This window comes from Cajanus cajan, chromosome 4 (genome assembly GCF_000230855.2).
Source record: "Cajanus cajan strain Asha chromosome 4, NIPB_CcT2T_4, whole genome shotgun sequence".
NCBI lineage: Eukaryota > Viridiplantae > Streptophyta > Magnoliopsida > Fabales > Fabaceae > Cajanus > Cajanus cajan.
Genome location: NC_138520.1, coordinates 62,802,554 through 62,830,259, shown reverse-complemented (window position 1 = coordinate 62,830,259; position 27,706 = coordinate 62,802,554). Strand labels below are relative to the sequence as shown.

The window sequence follows — 27,706 nt, the reverse complement described above, 5'->3', positions numbered from 1 at the left end:
CAATATTATTATCTTAATCAACAAATAATATTTTACTATAAATACTTTAAAAATAATATTTCAATGAAATAATCAAATATAACTTAAATCTCTTTATATAAATTATCAAATATGTACGCATTAAACTCATGATATAAAAAAATAGATCGGTCATTAGGTTCACTCTAGCAAGTATCAGCAAAGTCGTGCTGTTCTCATTGACATAATTTCTCCTAAAAGTTCACTCTATCCGCCCTTTTTCTGATAAATCTCTTAACCACGGTCTATAGCACACTGTACACAAAAACATAAATGTTGTCAATAAATTTATGCATTAAATAAGATAAAAAAACTACCACAAATTACTAAAAGTGCAACAGATAAGGGGTGATCATAAACCCTAAACTTTTTTTTTGGAGTCCAGGCATTCCACATTCCTGTTGCAATTTTGAACCGACTCTGATATGGAATTCTAATTGTGTCATTTTTTTGTGCTTTATTTTGCTAAGTCATTTGCATTGAATGCATGTTCGTTGTCCATATATGGTTTCATTGTGTACTTGTTGAATCTCTTTGTCACATCACTTATTTTGTCACACAATGTTTTTTATTCTCTTAATTATAGAAAAGAATTGTAAGAATAAATTTTTCTCTTGTACTATTTAATTGTCTTAACAAATATTAGATATATAAAATGGGGTCGGAATGGCATATATATATGCTTGATTAGCTTCCTGATTACAACACGAACCAGCTTCATATTCTGATAGGAATTAACGCACCCACACCTGGAATCTTGTGGCTTAAAACATTGCTAAATAAATAGAAACAACTTGATCGGTGGACCTTATTAAAATGGAACCTTCATCTTGCTGCCAGCCATATATGATCATATATTCTGCACCATTAATTTCAATTCCATAGTCCCCATCTTAGCGCAAAGTAGATTCTCCTACGAAATTGACGAAATTCAAAACGTGTATATCGTATTAAGCGTACAAAATGTGTTCAGAATAATTCCATTAATTAACCCCGTTCTTATCCCAGCAAGAAAGTTAGCACTAGCAGCATCACAATATCTAAACGCTAAATAATAAACAAAATGAGTAGTTATGTACCGAAAGTGTAGTGGGATGAAAATAACGATATAAAATAACCAGTGTCGACAATATTACATTCTCTAATATATTTCTAGGTTGAACATTGAATTTAATATTTAAGTATGTATAATGTCCAATGTTTATTAGATATAACTAATATATAAATAAATACTATATTTAGATATATAAATCAATTTTGTAAAAAAAAAAAAGACTTATTAATTAACGATGTGTAAATGCATTCTCCTCTATACTTGATGGTTAGCATTTGTGGAGCTATAAATAAAGAGTTGTTGATACAGCTCGCACTCATGCAAGCACCATCCAACTGATCATCACACACAAGATGTCCCTTCGTGGTGGCTCCCTCCGTGGCCATAGAAGAAACGAAGCCTCCGAAGGCCACCACAGAATCCCACACCAACCCCAAGAGCCCATGGGGTTGGGGCAGCTAACCCACCCTCTCCCCTTCGCAGCCTTCCCCATGGAGCCCTCCCCGATGCTCAACACGCCCCACATCGACTGGAAGGAGACCTCGGAGGCCCACGTGTACAAGGCGCACCTCCCCGGCTACAACCGCCACGACGTGCGCGTGGAGGTCGACGACGACAGAGTTCTCTGCATCGTCTGCGGCAAGAGCGCCGAGAAGAAGGAGCACGTGGGCCCCTGGCACCGCGTCCAGCTCTCCTCCGGCCAATTCGTGCACCGCCTCTCTCTGCCCCAAAACGCCGTCGTTGACCACGTCAAGGCCTATATGGATAACGGCTTCCTCACCATCACTGTTCCCAAGCACCACAAAGCTCATCACAACCGTGTCAGGAACATTAACATCTCTTCTCGCCCCTGAATCTGATCTCCTCCGTTCAAATGGAACCTACCCTATGCTTCTATTAATTCCATCAATAATTGCTTTCAGCCTTTGTTACGCTCTTCCCATCCCAATATATATATACATCTATGCACTGTTATGCTTAATGGAAAATCACACGAACTCCAAAGGCTTTAGAGGATGCTCCTTTTTACTTCGTTAATACAATTATAGTCACTATATTTTATTGTTGCAACGGATCCAGACCGGCTAGCTACTATGGGGTTGTAATTAATATTTTTAAGGATTAAATGGTATGTTAGTTTAACCTTAAAAAAATATGATTTTTAAAAAAGTCAAGTTTAAGAAGCATATTATAATTACTTCTTAAAAAATTAGAAAACTGTTTATTTTAAAAGAAAAAAGTTTAAACAGACACACTAAAAATAAATAAAAGTATTTATTTTATTAAAAAACAATATTTAGGAGAAATTTTTTTAAGAAATATACTCATAATTATATTTTTATCTCTTAATATAAGTGTAAATTTATTTTTTTTCTCAAATTTAAAGTTGATCTTTTTAAATTTTTCTAATTTAAAAAAATGTTTTGGTCCTCAATTGAGGTAACACTATTAACCGTGACAGATTGCAGTAAAATTTGTTGAGTTTAATTAATGTAGTATTTTTACTAACAATGATATTAATTATTGTTAATTTTGTACGACAAAATTTTGTGATAAATAATTTTTATTTGATAAATTTATTAACTATATTTAAGTAGAAAGACTAAAATTATAAAATTTTAAATTATATGATTAAAAAATTGATTTTAAATTTGAAAGATAAAAATAATGTTATCTCGTTTCTTAAAAACTAAAAATGTATTTAAGTCTCTCTCAAAATTTTGTTATTCAATCTTAAGGTCTTATTTATATAGTAATATTTAATTTTCCTTTTTTTTTCCTGCACACATTTTAGGATTTCACAAATATTTTCGCCTAACTTTCAAAATTGCACATGATTAAATATATTTCAGTCCTTTAACTTTTGTTAAATTATATTTGTAGCCCCTAAACAAAATTTTTTTCTTCTAATTTTAATTTATAAACTTTTTGATTTTCACTTTTACTCCTCAAACTTTTTTCTCTCATTAACATTTTGGGTTCTAGCATAAAAGATTTGTTCATGAAAAAATCTTTAGAGATAAAAACTAAATAAAATTTGTTCATGGATTAAAAACAAAAATTTCATATATTCTTTACTTTCCTTCTGAAAATGTGATTATTTAACTTATAGGATATGTATATCTATAGGATATTATTTTGTAGAGTTAGAGACTCGGTTTCGATGTATCGTTGTTCAAACATATGGTTGAACTATAAAATTGTCATTTTAGCATTTATGATTCATTTAATTAATAGTTAATACTATTTGTTGCTTTGTTGGTCTAGATTACAAGTATATATGACTAGAGATAATTATATTCAAGTTGGATAGGACAATTATGTGTGATAAAACTGTTTGTTAGAATATTTAATATAATTACATGTCTAGGATCTTAATTAAAAAATATTGATGATTAAGTTGGAACTATCTCAAACCAATTTGATCCATGTGTTTGTCGATTATTAGTTAATATTATGCAAGTGAAAGAATGTTAAATTATTTGTTATAGATTAGTATAAATCAATATAATTAGAATATTATCTTTAAATCATTAATTAGAAATTAAATATACTACCTTTGTTCTTATTTTATGAAAGACAACTTAGAATAAATGTTTATTCCTTTATATAAAACTTAATTCATATTATCTCATATATTAACTATTTTTAAACTTAAAATATCTCTAATTAATATATGTTCTCTTAATTTGTTAAAAAGTATTAATTATAAATTCTTTTAAGGGTATGTATTCTAATTTGTTAGGAGAAAGATGAATATTAGTTGAGAAAGAAAAATAATTTAGGACATATATTTTAATTGATTGTAGACATATGAGTATTAAATAGGGAAAAAGTAGTATACACTACAAAAAAAATTGTTATATAATAACACACACCCTATAGTGACAGAATATGTGTTATTATAAACTACTTTTAATCACACAATAAATATAATATATGTAGGTATATCGTTAAAAATGTATATTGTTAAATCTCATTCAAAATCAATACTAAAATTGTATGTAACTATATGTCAAATAAATATATACATATATATATATATTGTATCTATAGTGACATTTTTTGTATATAATTATATGTAACATTTCTTGTAATGATAAGGATATTTTTGACACTTTTTGTATATAATTATATGTAACATTTCTTATAATGATAAGGATATTTTTAGGAGATATATATATATATATATATATATATATATATACTAGTAAAAAATGACTTTTAAAATCGATTATTTTTAACTTTTAAAATCAGTTCTGTAACTGATTTTGATAGAGCCGATTTTAAAAGCTAGACTTTTAAAATCGGTTGAACAACTGATTTTAAAAGTTAACTTTTAAGATCGGTTGTTTTATAACCGATCTTAAAAGTTCGGCGGTGGAAAAAAATTAAACTAGAACGGGCCGTTCCAAAATTGGAAAAGGTCGTTCTAGTCTGATCAAAATGTCTAAAAGTTAACTTTTAGAACGGCTCCAGGGAGAACGACCTGTTCTCCTTGAAGAACGGCTCGTACTCCATGGAGAACAGCCCGTACTCCATGGAGAACGGCCCGTACTCCTTAGAGAACGGCCCGTACTCCTTGGAGTACGGCCCTGTCTCAAAGGAGTACGATCCGTTCTCCTTGTAGAACGGCCTGTTCTCCTTACAGAACGGGCCGTTCAAGGTGCGTAATTTACCCAAATTGAACCTACAACGAAAATAGAGATGAGAAAAACATTTGAAAATGAAAAGAGACACAAAAAGAACATGAGAAGACGAAAATGAAAACGAAAACGACAACGAAATTTACCTTATTGGAGACTTTAGAAAATGAGAGCGTTAGAGATTGAAAAAAGGAATGGAGGGAAAGATCGAAAAGAATGAGAATGGAGGAAAATATAAAAGATTTCTGATGATACTTTTAAAATCGGTTATTGAATAACCGATTTTGTATACTACATACAAAATCGGTTCTGAAATAACCGATCTTAAAAATACTTTTAAGATTGGTTAAATTTTAACCGATCTTAAAAGTGTTCATGTTATTTATAAAATTGCTACCGCGTCACTTTTAAGATCGATTACCTTGTAACCGATCTTAAAAATCTGATTTTAAATCCAATTTTTACACTAGTGATATAATAAATTTATTGTTATCAACTAAATTAACTACTTAATCTTGATAAATTAAATAATTAAATTTTATTTTTTAAAAAACAAAAAAGTAATTGAGTTTTATATGTAAATATAAAAATGGTGATAGATTTACATATTTGAATGACATTATTATGATAGGATTGGTATATGATAGATTGGGCTTATTATTAGTAAGTAGACCAATGATAGGTTCCAAGAGGACTATAAATTTGTTATGCCCGTTAAGCAAATTTACACATCCAATCAATTTTCGTAGAGAGCAGGTGGAAAGCTCTCAAGTTAAATTAGGTTTTTTTTCTTTTTTCTTTTTCTCTTTTATCTCTACCAAGCCATTGTAATGCGAGTTTAGGTTAGTATTTAGCGAACTTTGAATATTAATGTTATGCTAATCCCATGTATCTATGAGTTTTTCTTTATATAGTATTTTTCAACAGGCTAGGATGATTTTAACTTGGGTAAACAGATTTTGACATCTCTAATGGAGGTTTTTATATATATATATATATATATATATATATATATATATATATATATATATATATATATATATATATATATATAACGTGAATGTAAAAGAGGTGGAACATATTTTGAGAAATACCGTTAAATAAGATACAACCCCTGATGGATACTTTTTTTTACCTATATATAATTTGTCTTTTGATTAATTTATAACATGTATTCATTAAATGATTTGTATTTATTAAATGATTTGTCTCTTAAGGTGACATGCACGCATATATTATTTAATCTGGAGAGTTTCTAAAAGGGTAAAGCATGCCCGTATATGGATACCCAGAAGTAGCGTAATATATATTGACAAATAGTTGTTATAACGCTGGTCACCCAAAGCACAGAAAGCAAGCATAATTATACGTGTATACATAAGAATAAATAAGAAATAAATTAAAGTTGGAAAAGAGATAAAGAAAATAAAGAGCATATTCGTTAAATGGAAAACCTAAAACATAAAAGATAAAGGGAGAAATTAAATAAAGGACTTGAGTAATTTTTAATTTCTTTTGTGAAAAAGTATATAATAATATGTTTAAAATAGCTTAAAAGAGATAAACATTATATATGCATGCAAATCTATATCTCATACGATTAAGTAATCTTTAACAAATTTATAGTCCATTTTTTTATTTATTAGAAACTTTCAATAAAATACAATAGCACTATATTCTAATACCGATGGATTGAATATAAAAACATTTGAAAAGCAATTACAATATTTAAAAATACTGTAATTTATAGCATATATATTTAAAGTTTCAAAATTAGTCCACATCTAAACTTTTGTTATAAGGAATGAAAAAGTGAATTGATGGAGGGCCCCATTCTGCTGAAAATCCTATAACTAAAGTGCTACTTCTTCATAGCCTGCTTTTCCTTTAGTTTCCCTTTCGGTTTTCTTGATCACCAAAAATGGTTAAATTTAAATCATATATAGTACGTATCCGCTTGCTTGCACACGAATTATGGAACAATTTTTATGAACCAGAATCATATTTTCATGTTCAATTCTGTCACGTCCCAACCGACACCAACGTTGCTAAGCATACTATATAAACCATAATAATCCAGTTCCATGTTCATTCCTACGTTATTACTACAAATCTAGTAGTTTTGGTCACATTCTCATAAAACACTCGTTACGTCACATTAACATCTCTAGCTACAACTTACAACACTTCATTACTTCAACATGTTGTTGACATTGTTCTCAACGGCCGCCGCAGAGGGTGTTCCGGCGCCGTACAACTCGACGGTGGCGACGCGGCTGGGGCGGCGGCGGATTCCGATACACACGACGTTCTACTGGAGCCACAAGGTGGACATACTGTTCCGGTGTTGGCCAGGGGACAGCGCGGGCATGTACGCGGTGGCGCTGCTGCTGGTGTTCGGCATGGCGGTGTTGGTGGAGTGGCTCTCGTTCACCAACATCGTGAAGCTCAAGCCTGGGGCCTCGAACGACGTCGTTGGGGGGCTCCTTAAGACGGGGCTATACGGCGTGCGTTCCGGGCTCTCTTACTTGGTGATGCTGGCTGTCATGTCGTTTAACGGAGGCGTGTTTGTCGCCGCAATTGGTGGCCACGTCATCGGTTTCTTGATTTTCGGGACGCGGGCTATTATTCGGAAGAAATCGGGTGGGTTGGATTCTTCCAAAGCGTAGCGTGCACCCGTTTTCGAACTTTGGAATGATGCCGTTGGATTGGGAATAACGAGGATCGTTCGTGGGAGTGTGATTTTTCTGAATTCTTGGGAGAAATAAACAGATGAAAATGGTTGAAAACGGCGTGGTTTTGCCTTTCCTGCGATGGTAAACTGCCAAGAAAAATAAATTATGATGGTGTTTTTGCATTATTGTAAGTTAATTCGTTTCATGAAAGTGGAAGAAATTTAATTTAATTGGATGCTTTTCATAATCTGTGCATTAGCTAATCATAATAGTAAGTATCATTAAATCAGTGAACAATGTCTTCAATATTGCAAATTCAAAGATTACAAATTCTTGTTAAAGCACTATAAAAAATAAGGTAATTATTGGGGGTTATTTTCTGGCGGTCCCAATAAACCGCCAGAAAATGTTAACTTTATGCATTTTGTAGCAGTTTTAAACCGCCACAAAGTGATTATATTTTCTAGCGCCCAAAACTAGCGTTTACAATATATATGCCACAAACCGTTTTTGGCGACCATGGACCTGGCGGTCGTTGATGACGCCGGTAATGCGATTTGTGGCGGTTTTTAACCGCCCAAAACTCCCAAAATAACCGCCACAAATCACATATTTTTTTTGTAGTGAAGATATCTTTCGGTTTCAATTAAGTATTTATCTTAGTTAAACGATCATTCAATTCTTGAAGTTATATATATACAATGATATAAAGTATTTACACACAATAATGATGTTCTATTGTAATAATAATTGAGATTATATTAAATGAGAGGAGATATTCTGTATCAAACTATACAAAGATACAATATTAAGAAAAATATATAATTATTTAAAGAGAATATAAGTTTATTTTTTATATATAAAATTATAATAGTCTACTAAAAAGTAAAAATTTTGAAAAAATCTTATGTTTTTTAAGTGAGATGAAATTGTTAGGAAACATACTTTTGCTCTTGTGACACTATGTATATAGATCGTACGTTTTAAAAATATTAAATTCATGTAAAAGATGATAAGCAATTTTTTTTACATTAATTAGAAAATACAGAATAATAATCTGTAATAAATATATTTATGAATTACACCGTTAATGTAAAAAAATTTTACATTGTTAATCAATTATATTTTTTAATTGTGTCATGTTATTTTTAAAAGTAAATATGTTTTCAATAACATAACATAATTAAAAAATATAATTAATTACCAATGTAAAAAACTTTATATTAACAATATATAAGTGATTATCTCTATATTTATTAAAGGTTGTAGGGTTATATGTAGTTACTACTCCTTAATAGTTGTGGGCTTGTTGGGACATTATATATAACAACAATCAAATATTTTTTTTTTTCTTGTCTTTAAAAGCATTACTAACAAATAACTGTATGTAAAGGATCGTCTTTTCTAACTCGATCTTGAGTGAATTCGGAGAAACATACGGTAATAATCATGTAATTATGTAACCCGACACTATTATTTTATCCGTTATATCTTCTTCTTTTATTAATAAAATATTAAAAAAAAATACATGAGTCCTTATTAAAAAAAATCCTAAAACTTTTGGCAGAACAATAAAATTAACATTACAAAATTATTTTAAATTTGAATTAAAAATCATTGACAAAATAATCTCTCAATTGTTGAGTTCTATGTTTGATAGACAAGTAAGAATGAGGTTAACATGTTCATCTTAATGTCTTGCTCCACAATAATTATTGAGTTTGGAAACTAAAACTCAATACTTTGAAAGCTTTCCTGCAAATCACAAATATTCCATTTTTTTGCTCCCTATTTTTCAACTTGGCTAACCTTTTTTTCTCTTTTCTCATGCATAACTCGCCTTTTATCAGTCTTTGGAGGTTTGTAACCTAAACCAAATTGATCCTTATTTTTTATCAATTATGAAAAATGACAGCCCTGCGTATTTTTTTCCCAATCCACATCTATATTGGTATCCATTCTCTAACATGATCTTAGTTGCCATCATGGGAACACCAAATAGTTGTGGCTTCATGATAGTCTTTCCATAATTAACATTTGAAATCTCAAGCCCTTGAAATGAGGTTTCTAGAGCTTCTTCAACAACCTCGATATAAGGAGTGGATGAAGGTTTACTAACTAAGTCCTTTTCAACCAAGATAATGACCAACTTGCTATCAACAATAAATTTCAACTTTTGGTGAACTGTGAAGAGCACAACTCTTCCACAATGAATCCAAAGTCTTCTCAAAAGACAACTATAAGCTGGTGCAATGTTCATCACATGAAATATTACCTCAAAGGAAATAAGATGATAAGAAAACTTATTTATTCGATCACTTTCCTACGAGACTTGTCAAAAGCCCTCACTACCATAGTGCTTGGCTTAAGGTATGATTCATCATAAGGAAGTTTTTCCAATGTTATCTTTGGCATCACAATTAGTGAAGAACCATTGTCAACCTAAAACTCTTGCTAAGATATGGTCCATGCACTTCATTGATATGTGCAAGGCTTTATTATGCCTTGTTCCTTCCTTTGACACCTCATCATCGATAAAAGTAAGGTAATTATTAATAGTGATATTTCTAACAATACTTTTAAATTTCTCTTCAGAAATGTCATGGATGACATACGATTCATTCAGTATCTTCAACAATATTTGTCTATGATATTTTGAATTCATCATAAGTGACAAAATTAATATTCTAGATGGGAAAAGCATTTGGCACCTATATTGTGCTAGGCTCTGGTTTGTTGATATTCAAAACATGTTTACCTATAGTATAGTGGACAACTAAGGGTTTTGAGCATCCTAATATTGAATCAATAGTCAATGCATGACTTTCAAAATAGTCAACTTGTACAAGTTTTTTATCTATTGAATCTTGTAGGATCTGCTTAAACTTATCATATTCTTCAATTTCATGACCTTTACCAAGATGTAATCCACCCTACCAACATCCCAAACTTAACCATTTATTCAAAAAAAACATTTAGGGGAGTTTTCACATCCTCCACCTTCCTTATCATGAGTTTTTATTCACCTTTTTCAATATCATTAATGTTTGGCCCTCAATGGCTTGGTAGAGTATTACTCCTAATATTATGATTATCCTCTTTGAAGTTCAACCACCCTATTTAAACCAAATTTTGCACCTGGAAATTTAAAGCAATACAACTATTCAGGGTATGACCAACAACACTTGCATGATAATCATATTTGGAATTAGCATCGTATCCCCTAGGATATGATGGCTCTATGGGTTTCATCGGTAAGGTGCTACCAATGAGTTTCGTAATAGGAGAGGGAACAACTCGGTATAGGACATAAGGATGGGGTCAAACTTGATTGGTTTTAAATCTTGGATGTTTTAGGGTCTTGTTTGGTGAGGACTTTAGTTCCATGGTTGATTAGATTGAGGTGGTCTTGTGGTCGGTGTTGTGGGTGAAACATGTGGAGCTTGGTGGGAAAGTTGATGAAAATGGGAAATTTGTGAGATAGTGGTAATGTTAGGGTAGGCCATGTGAGGGGTATAGAAATGAAAGGGTTTGTTTTTAGGCATCCTAAGAGAGTTGTGTAACGACCTAGCTAGTCACTACACGCGGCACAACACACTGGAAACACCAGACAGATAGAACAAGTACATAAATATAGGATCTAGAATATATAAATATACAAAGTCCCAATCTGACTAGAGTTAGAGTGTACAACAAAATACATCCTCAATGCTACACCAAGTAGCTACTAACAAAAGACACAAAACATCCCAAGAGGATCAGCACAAACCACCAGCTACAGCCCAACTACCAGCGTCCGACCTATCCCTACTCTGCTCCCATACATAGTATGATCATTGCAGTCCAAACATCATGGAAACAACCAAGGGTAAGCTAGTGAAATTAAAAATCGACATACAAATATATGGTAATATGAAGAGCAACTATCAGCACACAATTACAGCTTATCCTACTATATAATAATTCAACAATAACAGCACCGCTCAGCGGCTATAACAGCACCACAATAGTGGCTAACAGCACCGACATAGCGGCTATAACAGCACCACGATAGTGGCTAACAGCACTGACATAGCGGCTATAACAGCACCACATTAGTGGCTAACAACATTCAGCTCAGCAGTAAACAACATAACACAGCAAAACAACATACAGCACAGTTAAGTAGTACTCAACACAGCCTACTACTCACAACTCAACTCATCATTCTGGAGCACAACACTATTATATAATACAGCATATACAATCATCAATAACAGCACAGCTCAGCACAGCATCATATATCTATTACAGCTCATCATCATATTTTTTTCAGCAATAACAACTAGTCAGCACAACATAAACATCTAATTCAGCTTAGTTCAGCATAAAACAACCTCTTTCAGCAAATCCAGCAAAGGTAAACAACTAATAGCTCATCAAGACAACATCCTCATACGCGCCCGGCGCACCCATGGATGCGCCCGACGTGGCACATCCAGAGGCACCATGGGACCAGCGCGCCCGGCTCAAGCATGCTCGCGCCCGACGTACCTCAGCCAGAGAGCTCAAGGATCTCATGCACCTGGCGCAATACTTAATTGCGCCCAGTGCAAGCCCAGGCAGAGACTCTAAGGAGGCTCATGCGCCCGGCGTAGCCTAACCCGCGCCCAGCGTGGGGAAGGCAGAGACCTACCAAGGTCTCGCGCCCGGTGCAATTCGAATTGCGCCCAGCACCCTCTTGACAGAGACCCCTAGGGAGCCTCCGCGCCCAGCGTGTCCAAACACGCGCCCAGCGCGGCACCAGAATTCCCAAAATATGCCACTTACTGATAGCGCGTCCGGCGCGGTCCAAGCCACGCCCGGCGTGGGCCATCCAGAGGCTTACATTCACAAGCTCGCTCGGCGCACACACCTTTGCGCCCGGCGGGCTTGCCTAAATGAAGCCCCCAGATGGTCACGCGCCCAGCGCGAAGAACTGCGCTCAGCGCGCAGCTCAGCAACAACCCACCAAGTTCGAAAATCTAGTCCAAAACCTGCAAAAATTCCCATTTCCAGCACATGCAATCTAGCCAAAAGTCCTTAATTCCACCAAAGATCAATAAAAACGATACATTTTCCACATGCAACCACAAAACAAGAATTGTTCAAGAATTTCTTCAAAAACTCCCAAAAACCAAACCTTAATTTCAGAAAACTCAGCCAAGCACACACAATTTCCAGCAGCCACATGAGTTCCTAACCTATTTTCAGCCAAGAACACAACAAAGTTACTAGCTTCCCTTACCTCGGGCAAAGGTTCCGAGCTTCCGAGATCTTGAACAGGGAAGAAGAGTGAAAAAGAGCTTGAACGAATGGGAAAGGAGGAAGAAGATATCCGTGTACACCAGCTAATAGTTCAACTACTCAGCACAACTACCTTGAGTCCAAACAAGTGAAAATAAAATGGTAAGGTGAGAATTTGAGAGAAAATGGGAAGTGAGAGTTGAGAAGGAGAAAAATGAGTGAAGGAGGAAGTGAGTGAGAGAAAGAGAACATGGGTCTCACAAGTTGAACGTCACTGCATTGGTATGTCCTTCCTTTTTCTTTCCTAAACCACTTGAAAATTAATTTCAACCAGTCATTCTAATAGAGTCAACCGCAATCTTTCCACTCCTTATGTCATTCTCAATTCTCTCTCCAATGATAACTATATTAGAGAAATTTGATGAAATATTTTCAATCATTTTATCATAGAATGATGCTCGTAAAGTATCAATAAACAGAGCTACCCTTTCTTTGTCAAACAAAGGAGGCTCCACCTATGTTGTCATTTCTCTCCATCTCTCTGAGCATATTCCTTAAACATCTCACTATCCTTTTTAGACATGCATTGTAATTCAAATCTATCTGGAGTCATGTCAATATTATATTTATATTATTTAAGGAAAGTTTTAGCTAAATCCTTCCATGAGTGAATATTAGTTTGTTTAAGATGCATATATCAATTTAAAGTTGCCCCAATTAAGCAATCTTGAAAGCAATGAATAAGTAACTTATTATTGTGAGCATATGTTGTCATCTGTCTACAATACATAGTAAGATGACTCTTTGGACAACTGGTCCCCTTCTATTTATGGAATTCTAAGGCTTTAAATTTTGGGAGAAACTCTACATTGATTTGAAACCAAACAAAGATCAACAACTTCTCTAATGTTATAACCACCTCCTTCAACATCCCTTAGCCTTTCCTCCAACATTTGTAGTTTCTTATTAAAATAAACTTGCTTAGTCTTATATGTTGGTTGAAATCCCCCTAGAACTTGGTGAGGGTTTCCTTGGTCGACAAAATTAGTATTTTGGGATTGATGGCATATTTGTGTTTATAAGAGATAATATTTATGGTTGAACCCCAAGGTTGGCTAGGTTGTGTTTGTGTAGGTGGCAGTTGGGTGACCAATGATTGGTGGTTACCCGAAGGGTCTAATCACTACAAGAAAATTAATTTTTAGTGATAACTACATTTGTCACTAAAAACTTAAAAATTCATCACTAGAAGCATTTTGTGACAATATTTTGGTTTGTCACCGATCGTCACTAATACGCGAGTCACTATTAAATTAGTGACGATTTTTCGAATGTCACAAATATTAGTGTTTATTGTGAGAAAATTATTGTCACTAATATTTATATGTAATAGTGACAAATCAAGTTGTCACAAATATACAATATAATAGTGATAAGTTAATTGCCACTATATTAAGAGTTTTAAATCATAAATATATTATCATTAGTGTCAAAGTGTCTTGTCACAACTAGTAATTATTATTTTTATTATTTAAAATAATATTAATAATAATATAATTATTTTTTTATTTTAGTCTTTAATTTTATTTTCTAATTATGATATTGATTTAAATTTTATCTTAATTATTTACTTTTTCTATACAAATTACTCTATTATATTACCTTTTCAAAATTAAATCAATCTTACAATATCAATTCAAAATTTGAAACTTATACCCAATAATTCATTCATTTATACAAAAATGTATTAACAAAATACACAAAAAAATAGCTTAAATAATTATAATATAAATTTGCTCATAATATTTATTTTAACAAAATGTAAATAAAACTAATCAATAAATATGCTTTGTCATTATTACGAAAGAAAATGTAAAAAAGAAAATTATTGGGTATTCTTCTAAGAATAGCCATAAACTTGCTTGTTAGCAAAAACATTCCATCATTCCTTCCAAGTCTTAGCTGCTTAATATTGTTCGTAACGTCTGTGAATATGTTAATCAAAGAGATGGCACCAATTCTTAGTCCCACTAGATGGATTACATCATAATTTTTGAAGTCTTGTGTTGCGGCTCCATAAGTTCCATTAGTTAATAGCCCTGACACCTGCAATTAATTTAAGTTTCACTAGGATTAGAATGAAGTCATTTTACCAAATTTTAGTATCACAATGTATATTTTCATGATAATATATTTATTTTAATCATATATTTAAAAGAACATTAAAAATAACTCAACATACCTTAAAATCATAACTGTTCGAAGAAGACATCTTTGATCCTCACGTGCTAGTTAACATACCTGCATCAATTATATAGATGTAATAATAAATATTATTCCATGAACAACATCAATTTCAAATAATGTTTGAAGTTGTATTTTTCATGCAAAATTCAACTCATGGAAATAATCTTCAATTGTGATATTAAGTTTCACAAAATCTAAACGTGAATGCTTTAAGTAACTTACAAAGCAAGATTAAGAAAAATCAAGAATATTCTAATACAGTATAAGAATTATTGAATTTACATACCCAAATAAAACAAAACATAAATTCATAATAACATAAAAAACCCAGAACCCTCTTGGAAATGTTCCACACACTTAATTAAGATTACGGGGAAAAAATCTTTCCACAACAAATATCTAAATAAAAAAATCAAAATTTATTATCTTTCCTATATTGTTTCCAAGTTCCAGCACAAATCTAGTGACATAAAAGAAAAAAAATAAGATACCTTTTTTGTGTAAGCAGATTCAGAATGTACCGTGAGATATCGAACATTGACGATGATTCTAAAATGTCTTGCTGGAAAATATTATTGCGAAGTTATAATTTTTTTTCTTGACAATTCGAAACCTATGTTTTTGGAATCAAGAGAGGGATTTGGAGGGAGGTGCCCAAAGTGTCAAGGTTCGGAGCAGTGAGGCAGAAGGAAATTCATAATTTTTTGGAGAAGGAAGCAATAACCGTATGGAAAATAAAAACTGAAAATCAAATATGGCAAGAAAATAGACGAATAAAAAGATCGTGGATGCATAATGGCGGAAAGATAAATTCTTAGAAAGCGGGAAAGATTTCAAATTTCTTTTTATTAATTTCTATTTCAAACAAAACATAAGATACTAATAGTAATATCAATATGTATTATTTTTATTAAAAATGTATTATTATTATTATTATATATGTCTAAAATTGTATGTTATAATATAATATATAAATAAACCAACTTACCATGCTTAAAATATTATTAATAAATCTAAATATATTTTTAATTAAATAAAATTTCAAATTAAAATAAAAAATAGTTAAGATTTTAATATGTGTAATATAAAAAATATTTATTTATTTTATATCAATATTTAAATAATTTTAAATATATAAATTATATAATAATTTTTATATTAATAATTAAATTTTATTATAATTTAAATTTATAAATAAATGTATATAAATAAGAATATATATCTTAAAAGATAATTTTTTAAACTCATTATTCAACTGGAATGTTTTTACTTTTTAAGAGTTTTGTTCAATAATAACTTTTTTTACTTTTTAAGAGACTTTTTAATTTATCTTTAAGATCAGATTAAAAAGGTATAAATCTAATTAGTTTGATTTGTATCTCGAATTTTCATTTTTAGAAGTTGAATGATATCAATCCATTTGATTAAAAAATCCTATTATTTTTATTTTACTTTTATTATTAATTTTGGTTTGAGTTATGATGTTTGAACTTTTAGTGAAAGATAAATATATATTCAAATATGAAAGTCCTTTATTATATTTCACTCATAAACTGAAAGTCGATTATTATTATTATTTTGTTCTCTCATTTTTTATTATTGACTACTGTAATTATTTCATTTTTAAGTAATAAATTTAAGTTTAAATTTAATGATATGCTTATTTAAAAAAAAATTAATGTAATGATTTAAGTGAGGTATTTTATAATATTAACAAATAGATTTGTATTGGATGTTTTATTTGTTGGACTTGAATGATATGACAATATATTTTTGGTTAAATTTTATTTTTGATCTCTCTATAATATGAAATTTATAATTTTGTTCTCTCTATTTCTAAATTCATAATTTTAGTCCTCAATTTTATAAAATTTACAATTTTGATCTTTTCATTAATTTTTCATCTATTAATCATTAAAATTATAATGTTTATTGTGACCTAATATTATATAGATGACATGATAATCAATATTTAAGCTAAATTGTACTTTTAGTTCTAATTAGAACTAAAAGTGAAATTTAGCATGAATATTATTAAATATCAATTGCTATGCTATCTATTTAAGATCAAATCATGATTAACGTTACAATCTTAATGATAAACAAATGAACATTCAATAAAAAGACCAAAATTACAAATTTTATAAAATCAAATGAATAAAATAATGAATTTAAAAATAGAGGACCAAAATTGCATATTTGATATTATAGGAGGACCAAAAGTATAATTTAATATAGGCTTAAATATGTTTTTAGTCCCTCAAATTTAAGGTAAATATGTTTTTGGTCTCGCAAATTTAAAATTGTTGTTTTTAGTCCATATAATTTCAAAAAATCTTATTTTAATCCTTATATTCAAATTTTGTTAAGAAATTTATCAAACATTATTGCATAAAATCTACCTATTCGTATCCCTATTAGTGAAAATACCACATTAAATCCGGTTGATATTGCATAACTGTTTTAATTAGTCATTTTCAAATATGTTATTGGTGACCTAAGGGACTAAAACAAGATTTTTAAAAATTACAAGGACAAAAAACAACAGTTTAAATTTTGAGGAGGCAAAAATAAATTTGTCTTAAATTTGAGGGATTAAAAACATATTTAAGCCTTTAATCTATATTTTATAATTTTTCTAGTGTGATTTCTTATTTTGTTTTATTACTTTAATATTAAATTCAACGATTAGATCTAAACCAAATTAAATATGATTGTATTCGATTAGTTCGATTTGAATTAAAAATTAAAAAATAAAATATCGAATCAATTCAAATCAATTAAAGTTGATCGAATTAAATTAACACTTTTATTATAATAAAATAGGGTAAAAATAGACTTTTTGTGGCTCACTATTTCTTAAAAAATTAAAATAAAATAAAAAATCATGAAATGAATACTTAGTTAAAGAATGTGAAAGGTTTAAAATACTAAAGTAGAACAATGAGACAACAAAATATTAAATATAAAAAAAATACAATGGAAGAATAAGAGTAATTTAGATTTTACAGTAAAATGTGAAGAAAGAAAAAAAAAGGACAAAATTAAATTAGTCTTTAAGGTGATATTAGTTAGGGTTGTACGAAAAGTGCAAGAGATAAATTTTTTTTTTTGCAATCATAATAAACCAAAGCAAATAATAAGAGTTACACAAATTAAATTAGTCTTTAATGTGATATTTTTAAATATTTTTTTAAGGTAGTGAAATATAAATTACTCTGAATTTTAATATAGTGTTAAATTAATAATATTTTATTCTTTGATACACTAGCTTTTAAGATTAGTAGTCTTAATAAATCTTTATGTTTTTAGAACAAGTTTTAATGAATCTTAATCTAGTATTGTTTGGATATTTTAATAAACTAGTAATTTAATATGTAGAATGCATAAATACATTTTATACATATAGTTAAAGTTTATAATAAATTATATATATATATATATATATATATATATATATATATATATGTGTGTGTGTCTGTGAATAAATACTAAATTCAAATATATAAATTATATTTTAAATTTGTATAAATAAATATTTTTAAACTTATTAATTATATTTTATATTTATAATAAATAATTTAAATTATAGAAAAAATTAATTTTATTTATTAATAATTTATGTTAAAATATTAATATTTCATTTATAAATAATTATGATAAATAAAAATTAAATTAGATAATAAGTTAAAAGAATTTCTTCAAATTATTTCGTTGCAAAAAAAATCTCTAAAATTATTTTTATACAAGATAACAGATCTTGTTTGATATATTGAGATTAAATTTAATATCTTAATTAGTTATTTTGATATTTTATTTATATTAGGATAAATTATCATATTAAACTATATGTTTAATTAGTAAATATATAATATTAATATAAAATATCTTACGAATAGTGATTATTTTTATTTTAACCTTCTAAAGGTGCAGGACTTGATTCTCACCATGATCAAAATTTCTCTAATTTTATATTTTTTAAAATAGTTAATTAATTCATTGTTATTCAACTTGTATTTTTTTTTTGTATTACTCATAATAAACATTTATATATAATCAAATTAAATATTTTAAATATATGTCAAAATATTATATATATATATATATATATATATATATATATATATATATATATAAAAGCGATACCTTTTTCAGTAATCACTCTGGTTTTCACATTTTTTTTATCATCCTACCCTTCTATTTAAAAAAAATTATTTTTTTATCAAATTTAAGAACTTAAAATTAATGGATTAATCATAACATTAATTAGATCAATATATTTTTATTATTATTTTATTTGTTTTAAATAGAGGCTCGATCCCACTAGTATATATAAAGGGGACATCCTTTTAAGTAATTACTTGGTCTCCACATCTAGTAGACTATAATACCCTTTTATTATTAAAAGATTAAAAAAATAATATATTTATATATCCTAAGACTTGAACTTAAGACCTTCAAGCTTAGAAATCAACTACAGTACCAATTGAGCCATCAAACATCAATTGCTTATTTAATTTTTATTTAATTATTATAGAGTTACAAAGTGCTTCATCATCATTAATATAGAATAAAAGAGGAGTATAGAGATCAATAATTGGTGAAATTATTTTTCAGGCGATTGTGGGATAATATGAGTGAAAAGAGACTAATTTAAACAAATTTTTGCGTATGCTTTAATTTTCTGATTTTATTAATCGAGTCAGTTCAATTTTTTTTCCACCACTTTTAAGATTAGTTGTTTTTTAGTGTTGAAAGATTTGTCAACAAATATTTCTCATGTCAAACTAACTACTCGGATTTGATTTTAATAATTTACCAATACACCAATATTAAATATTTATAATTAATTATAACTAGTATTTTAGCAAGTGTAATGCACATGTTAAATACTTATTATATGCACTAAATTTTATAACAAACAAAATATATAATATATATAAATTATATTTAAAATTTATGATAAATAATTTATATTATATCACAATATTATTTTATTTATTGATAATTTATTTTAAAAATATTAAAATTTAATTCGTAAATTATTAGAATAAATAAAAATTGAATTAGATAAGAAGTTAAAATAATGCATAAAAACTCTCTGGTCGAAGAGAAATCTTTAAAATATTCTAGAGGTTCATGTTTAATATATATGAGTTGATTGAAATTTATAATAAATTATATAATATTTTTTTAAATATATAAATAATATCTTAGAATTATGATAAATAATTTGTATTGTAACAAAATATTTATTTTTATTTATTAATAATTTATTTTAAAATATTAATATTTAATTTATAAATAATTATGATTAATAAAACTAAATTAGATAATAAAAGTCCCTGAAACACTCTCATATAAAGATTCGTATTTAATATATAATAATTAATAGACACAAATACTTCAAATTTTAAATGACGAATAATGAATAATTTATCTATAATTAAAAATAAATGATAACTTTAATATTATAATCACTAAACATGGATTATAATACTTATGATAAGGTCATTTTTTTGTCACTAATATATTTTGTATGTTTAGTAAAATTTATTAGTGACGATTTTAAAATAAAAAGTAAACTTTGTAAATATTAGTGTCAAATTTTTTTGTGACAAACATATTTTAGTCACTATTACTAGAATTGTAGTGATGACTTATTTTTTGTCACTATTATAAATAATACTAGTGGCGAATTAAAATTTAGTCACAAAAAATATATTATTAGTGACAAGTTTTACTTTCGTCACTTTCTTTAAGTCACTAAAAACCATATTTGTTGTAGTGAATTGTTGGAGGTGTGTAGTTAGGTTGAAGGCCATATAATGGCCATTGCACTTTTGACGAGTCAACTTGTTGCATGTTCCTATTAAGATGTAGAGTTAATGGTTGCCTAGGGATCAGGGTGAAGCTAGGTGGATATGCAAGAGAAGCTGACAATTCTCCTTTGGTTATTAGAGGGGCCTATTTTGAGTTTTTCATATGTAGAGACTACAACGGTTCTAGAATTTAGGTCACTTGTTCCTTCAACTAATTAACATCATTCCTTAGTTCTTCATTGCGTTATCTCATTCATGATCTTGGCTAGGGAGTGTGTCCCATAAGGATGTCAATGAAACACTTTTTTTTATATTTATTATTCTTTATGTAAAACACTTTATGAATATAAAAGAAAAAGAAATTTTTTTATATAGAAAAAATTGATTTTGTTTTCAATATTAAGGGCGATTCCTCACATCTTAACACTAAATGCAATACTCTTAGGCCTCTCCTCAAACATTTGTAGATTTCTCACTAAACTAAACTTGCTCAGTCTCATATGTTGGTTGAAATCCCCCTAGAACTTGGTGAGGATTTCCTTGGTTGACAAAATCAGTATTTTGGGATTGATGGGAGATTTCATATTTATAAGAGGTAATATTTATGGATGAACCCCAAGGTTGGCTAGGTTGTGTTTGTGTAAGTGACGGTTGAGTAACTAAAGATTGGTGGTTACTCGAAAGGTCTGACTATTGGAGGTGTGTAGTTAGGCTGAAGGCCATATAATGGCTATTGGACATCTAGCGAGTCAACTTGTTGCATGTGCCTATTAAGATGTAGTGTTAATGGTTGTCTAGGGATCGGGGTGAAGCTAGGTGGATATGCAAGAGAAGTTGACGATTCTCCTTTGGTTACTAGAGGGGCCTCTTATGAGTTTTTCATATGTAAAGACTACAACGCTTCTAGAATTTGGGCCACTTGTTCCTTCAACTAATTAACATCATTCCTCAGTTCTCCATTGCGTTCTTCTATCTCTTCCATGATCTTAGCTTGGGAGTGTGTCCTATAAAGATGTCAAGGAAACATTTTTTTATTATTTATTATTCTCTATGTAAAATACTTTGAGTATAAAAGAAAAGGAAAAAAGAAACAATTTTTTTTTGGAGAAGATTGATTCTGTTTTCAATATTAAGGGCGATTCCACACATATTAACACTAAATGCAATACCCCTTAAGCCTTTCCTCCAACATTTGTAGTTTCTCAATAGACTAAACTTGCTCAATCTCATATTTTGATTGAAATTCCCCTAGAACTTGGTGAGGATTTCCTTGGTTGGCAAAAGTAGTATTTTGAGATTGATGGGAGATTTCGTGTTTATAAGAGGTAATATTTATGGATGAACCCCAAGGTTGGCTAGGTTGTGTTTGTGTAGGTGGCGGTTGAGTGACCAATGATTGGTGGTTACCCGAAGGGTTTGACTGTTGGAGGTGTATAGTTAGGCTGAAGGCCATATAATGGACATTGGACTTTTGGCGAGTCAATTTGTTGCATGTGCCTATTAAGATGTAGTGTTAATGGTTGCCTAGAGATCAAGGTGAAGCTAGGTGGATATGTAAGAGAACCTAACGATTCTCCTTTGGTTACTAGAGGGACTTGTTTTGAGTTTTTCATATATAGAGACTGCAACACTTTTAGAATTTGGGTCATTTGTTCCTTCAACTAATTAACATAATTTCTCAGTTCTTCATTGCGTTCTTCTATCTCATCCATGATCTTGGCTTGGGTGTGTGTCCTATAAGGATGTCAAGGAAACATTTTTATTTATTTATTATTCTCTATGTAAAAGACTTTATGAGTATAAAAGAAAAGGAAAAAAGAAATATTTATTTTAGAAAAGATTGATTTTGTTTTCAATATTAAGGGCGATTCCCCACATCTTAACACTAGATGCAATACCCCTTAGGTCATAGAGTGCTTGACACTTGTTCTAAGGGAGTGTTCACTTTTCACTAAATATGCAATGCACAAAATGGCCCACATTTTCAAACAAGGATTAATCATCTCAAGATAAAAATATGATTTATAGTTATATAAAGGAGAATACTCTTCTCAATAGATTATGTTTAAAACAAATTTCATATCAGGAAAAATGGTATATCAGTTTATTCCATTTCCAATACATCATTTTTCATAGTAGATTACAATATGTGCATTATTGCACTTTACATGACACTCCTAGCTAAACTTTGATAATATATCACGAGCTTGAAGATCTTCCAAGGAAGCTTCATTTCAGGATTTGAATTGATCTCTTCATCTACTTCATGAACACATGTTTTCAAGTTTTCTGCTTGTTTTTAGACAACGTTAGTCATATCTTCACATGTCTTCATCCATTCTTTTGCCTTTTCGTGATGGTGTTCCACCATTAAATGTAACCCCTCAAAATCAAACTTCAATTGGTCTTGCTCTAATGTTAAATTGTCAATTTGTTGTGACCATTGTTCTTCATTTTGATTAGTAATCATGAGTGACTTAGAGTATTCTTTAGTCAAGTTCCACCATTTCTCTACTTCTAGGTGTGTCTTTGTTAGGTCTTATTGCATGTACTCTATTTTTTATTCTTGTTCACAACCATTTGACTTTAAGCAATATTTTTCTTGTTGAATCTTCACCATATTTCTTCTTATTGCTTCAATTTTTTTTTCTTTCATATCCTTTAGAAGAGTTTTTGTCTCTTTTTCCTCTTTTTCTTTGCTTTATTTGCATGAATCAAATTTTTATAAGCATCAACACCTTTATCTTTCAAGTGTTCAATTTCCATGTCTTTCTTTTGACATTGTCTCTTTAGGATCACTATTTCTGTTTTGGCACATTCTTCTCTTTCTTCCATAAACCTCATTTGAGCTTTCATAACTTCTAACTAAGAAGTTAGAAAAACTAATGTTTTGTTGGATTCATGAGGTTGACTCTCTGTGTCGAACTTTTTTGAGAATTGAAATGGAAATTCCTCTAGCCTTTCTCTATTCTTTATATTCCAAAGAGGATGTCATATGAGGTTTTCCAAGCTTTGCCCCCCATTTCTTTTTAACCTTTTTCCCTAGCAACTCTAACTTTACCTATTGCCCTACATTATCGAAAGCATATGGAAGCTCAACCCTCCTAATTCTTCACTCTAAGGCACAACTTAAGTCCATTTGAGTTGTCCAAAAACTATCATCGAGGTGTATGTTATACATCCTTTGAGTCCCATTAATAGTGCATTCAAGAAGCTCCCACAACTAAAGATTGTACTTTTGGGATGATACTAGGGGCATGCTCACATCAAATGTTTTGCTTCAAATATCGAGAAATTCTTTTTCCATTTTGCTATTTCTAGTTTCTTCACCAAAACGCGATGAAAACTCCTTAAAGGATCTAGCATATAATCCATATGGTTGAATGCATATAAATAAGTTATGACCCAAACATAAAGTAGATGATTACAACACTGCAACATTCTCCCCTTTTCTTTTGATGGCACACTTCCATAAAGAGGAAAGTATCTGTTATAGTAGTTGGAATGGGATTCCTTTTTGTGTTTCATAAGCGAAGAAAACATCCATAATTGCTTGATCGATCATGCCCCAAGTGAACGATAATAAAATCAACTTATAAATAAGTAGTGCAAGAGTCTGATTGAAGCATTCCCAATTTCCTATCTTAGCTAGTGAAGCTAAGTACCCCTCCAGAAGGTTCTTATTCCACCCTTGGATTGATTCATTATTTTCAAGATCTACTTGATGTGTTGGTAAGCCAATTAAGCTTGATATCTTCCTTCTTGGCACATAGTTTCCCTTGTAAAGATAAACATCAATTTTTTCTTTGAGGGGTAACTTTAGCATTAAGTCATACTTTTTTATTGTGGGAACCAATTCTATATGAGGTAGCTTGAAGCATCTAAGATTTAAATTCCAAAATTGGGCTAAAACACTCAATATTGGGGTTTCTATTAAAACATGTAATAACATCAAAAAGTATTTCTATTACAATGAATGGACTTAAAGGTCATAATAAATATGATTGGTCCTTAACTGACCCTAATAAAGGCAATAACCCATTGATGAATGAGAGCTTTGAACAACATAATCATAAATACAAGAAGAAGAAATGGGTTTCCTTGCATGTTGAACGAAAGTTGACTTTAACCCTCACCAGATCTTGGAGCACTTGTCCTCTTAAGGGGTCAAAGTTTGGAAAAATGAATACAAAGTGATAATAATAAGATGTGTCTAACACTTCATTAAGTTCATTTCACATTACATATCATGCATACATCTCACCATAAGTTTATATTTCCTTATATCATATAATCTTGGTGCTCCCCACCTTAAGTTTAAGACCCTTGAAATCCTTGTGTTAGGTTTATTGACCCACTATTTTTATATTTTGAGTCCCCGTGCTCATAACTTTCAATATTTTGGATTCCCGAGTCCACTATTTTCATATTTTGAGTCCCCGCGCTCATAATTTTCACTATTTTGGATCCTCGAGTCCACTATTTTTATATTTTGAGTCCCCGCGCTCATAACTTTCAATATTTTGGATCCCCGAGTCCACTATTTTCATATTTTGAGTCCCCGCGCTCATAACTTTCACTATTTTGGATCCTCGAGTCTACTATTTTCATATTTTGAGTCCCCGTGCTCATAACTTTCACTATTTTGGATTCCCGAGTCCACTATTTTCATATTTTGAGTCCCCGTGCTCATAACTTTCACTATTTTGGATCCCCGAGTCCACTATTTTCATATTTTGAGTCCCTGCACTCATAACTTTCACTATTTTGGGTCCCCGAGTCCATTATTTTCATATTTTGGGTCCCTACGCTCATAATTTTCACTATTTTGGATCTCCAAGTTCACTATTTTCATATTTTGAGTCCCCGTGCTCATAACTTTCACTATTTTGGATCTCCGAGTCCACTATTTTCATATTTTGTGTCCCCGTGCTTATAACTTTCAATATTTTGGATCTCCGAGTCCACTATTTTCAATTCTTTGAGTACCGTGCTTTTAACTTTCAACGTCTTGGATCCCCGAGTCCACTATTTTCATATTTTGAGTCTCTATGCTCTTAGCTCTTAATATTTTACCCATCGAGTCCACTACTTTTAATTTTATCTTGGATCCTCTGTCTTTTAAAACAAAATAGAAATAAGAAAAACATGTTTATCATATCTTCCTTGAACTCCAACAACTGCTTCCCCAATTGCTATTCAAACCCTTATGGTGTGTTTGGATGGAGAATTTTACAAATTCAAGGAATTTTAAATTCTTGGTATTTGAATTACTTTGATTTCAATTTCTATCATTCTTAAAATATTTTGTTTGGATAAGTCAATTCAAATTTATCAAATTTTAAATTGTTAGGTTGGATATGATAATTTGATTCTATCATGATAAAATTGATTTTAAAAATATATTTATATGTTGAGATTTTTAAATTAAATTTTATAAAAACAAATATTTGCTAATTTTTAAATATTTAATAATTTTAAAAATTAATATTAGATAATATTTAATAATTTTAAAAATATTTTTGAATATTCAATAATTAAAAACATGAAGAGATAAGAGATAAGATAAAATATATAAGTGAAATAAGAAGAAAAAAATATGAGGAATTTCAAATTCTTACTCTTTTGGGAGAATTTGAAATTCTACTATTTCAAGGAATTTCACAAATGCTTGAATTTCAAATTCCTTATAAATTCCTCATCCAAACAAGGTATTTCACCTCAAAGAATTTGAAATTCTTCAAATAAATGAATTACTCCATTTAAATTCTCCATCCAAACACACTATAAGAATTAAGGGAATGTCACATTCCAATAATTCCCTTTTTTTGAATGAATTAAAATTACATGAACATCTAACACATTTATATTAGAAAACAACTTAATCAAGTAAAATCAATTAAGCTAATTTTGTTAAACAATAAATAAATGCTATATCCTCTAAGATTAAGGAAAGGAAATGCCTCATAATCTTATCACTATTATTATTATTATTATTATTATTATTATTATTATTATTAATAAAATTAACTAAATTAATTTTTTTTAAAACAAGAAATAAAAATTATCACCTAAGATTAAGGAAATGCCCCATTTAACTAATCTTGTTTTGTCTATTTTTTTATTTTAAAAAAAAGATAAATATTATTAATATTGATATAATAATAATAATAATTACTATTATCAATACCCTTACTTAATTAAAATGACTCGAGGACCTAATATACATATGAAATAAATTATTTAATTAATTATCTAATCCTTTATTGTAAAATGAAAACAAATAAAATACCATTTTCTATTCATGTCTGTTGTGAAACAATTTTGGCAAAAAGGAAGATAAGAAATTTAATTTGATAATTTTAGGGGTATTTGGTTCTTAATGGGCTTAGCCCACGTTGGTACCAGGAAGAAAGAAAGTGGTGGTCTCATCACATTGAGCCCAAAACGGAGAAAAAAGGAAAGGGAAAAAAAGGAAAAAAGAAAAAGGAAAGGAATAAAGGAGAATGGTGACATTAAGCCACGTTTTTGCAACAGTAAAGCAAGAAAGAAAAACATGAGTGAGACTGAAGCCACACGGTAGGGTTGCGTAAGCCATATGCGCCTTCCTTAGACCAACCTCGACCGCACGGGATTAACAATGGCACTTGAGTGGGGTCGACTATTGGCACTGTAGAAAGTGAAGGAAGAGGGCGATGAAGGAGCGGATCGTGAACAAGAAGAAGGTCCACCATTGAAAGTCGTCTCCGACGGCGACGTGCGGTAGAGTTCACGGCAACTCAACCTACGTTGGATTTGTCACGGCCGCGCACGATAAGAGCGTAAGGGAAAAGAAGAAAGTGTATGTCGTCGCCACTAGAAATCGCCTCTGGCGACAGCACGCGGCGGCGCACAACGGCTCTTATGGTTTTATTCACTCGTGTTCCCTGGTAATACTCACTTACCTTTTCATTTCATTATCACTTCTTTTCTTATTAG

General features: G+C 30.1%; 2 protein-coding genes across 2 annotated transcripts; both read left to right on the top strand.

The window, feature by feature from the left end:
- Nucleotides 1-1,375: 1,375 nt before the first annotated feature.
- LOC109790764 (18.1 kDa class I heat shock protein) lies at nt 1,376-2,143 on the top strand. The gene has a single exon (XM_020349988.3). The coding sequence runs from the start codon at nt 1,426-1,428 to the stop codon at nt 1,924-1,926; it is 501 nt and encodes a 166-aa protein (XP_020205577.1). The 5' UTR covers nt 1,376-1,425; the 3' UTR covers nt 1,927-2,143.
- Nucleotides 2,144-6,676: 4,533 nt separating this feature from the next.
- On the top strand, nt 6,677-7,683 carry LOC109790766 (copper transporter 6). The gene has a single exon (XM_020349990.3). It carries the CDS (start codon nt 6,921-6,923, stop codon nt 7,386-7,388), a length of 468 nt encoding a protein of 155 aa, XP_020205579.1. The 5' UTR covers nt 6,677-6,920; the 3' UTR covers nt 7,389-7,683.
- Nucleotides 7,684-27,706: the final 20,023 nt, after the last annotated feature.

Bases quoted from the DNA above. Each gene is read 5' to 3' on its own strand.
- LOC109790766 (XM_020349990.3), top strand. From the start codon at position 6,921: ATGTTGTTGACATTGTTCTCAACGGCCGCCGCAGAGGGTGTTCCGGCG.
- LOC109790764 (XM_020349988.3), top strand. From the start codon at position 1,426: ATGTCCCTTCGTGGTGGCTCCCTCCGTGGCCATAGAAGAAACGAAGCC.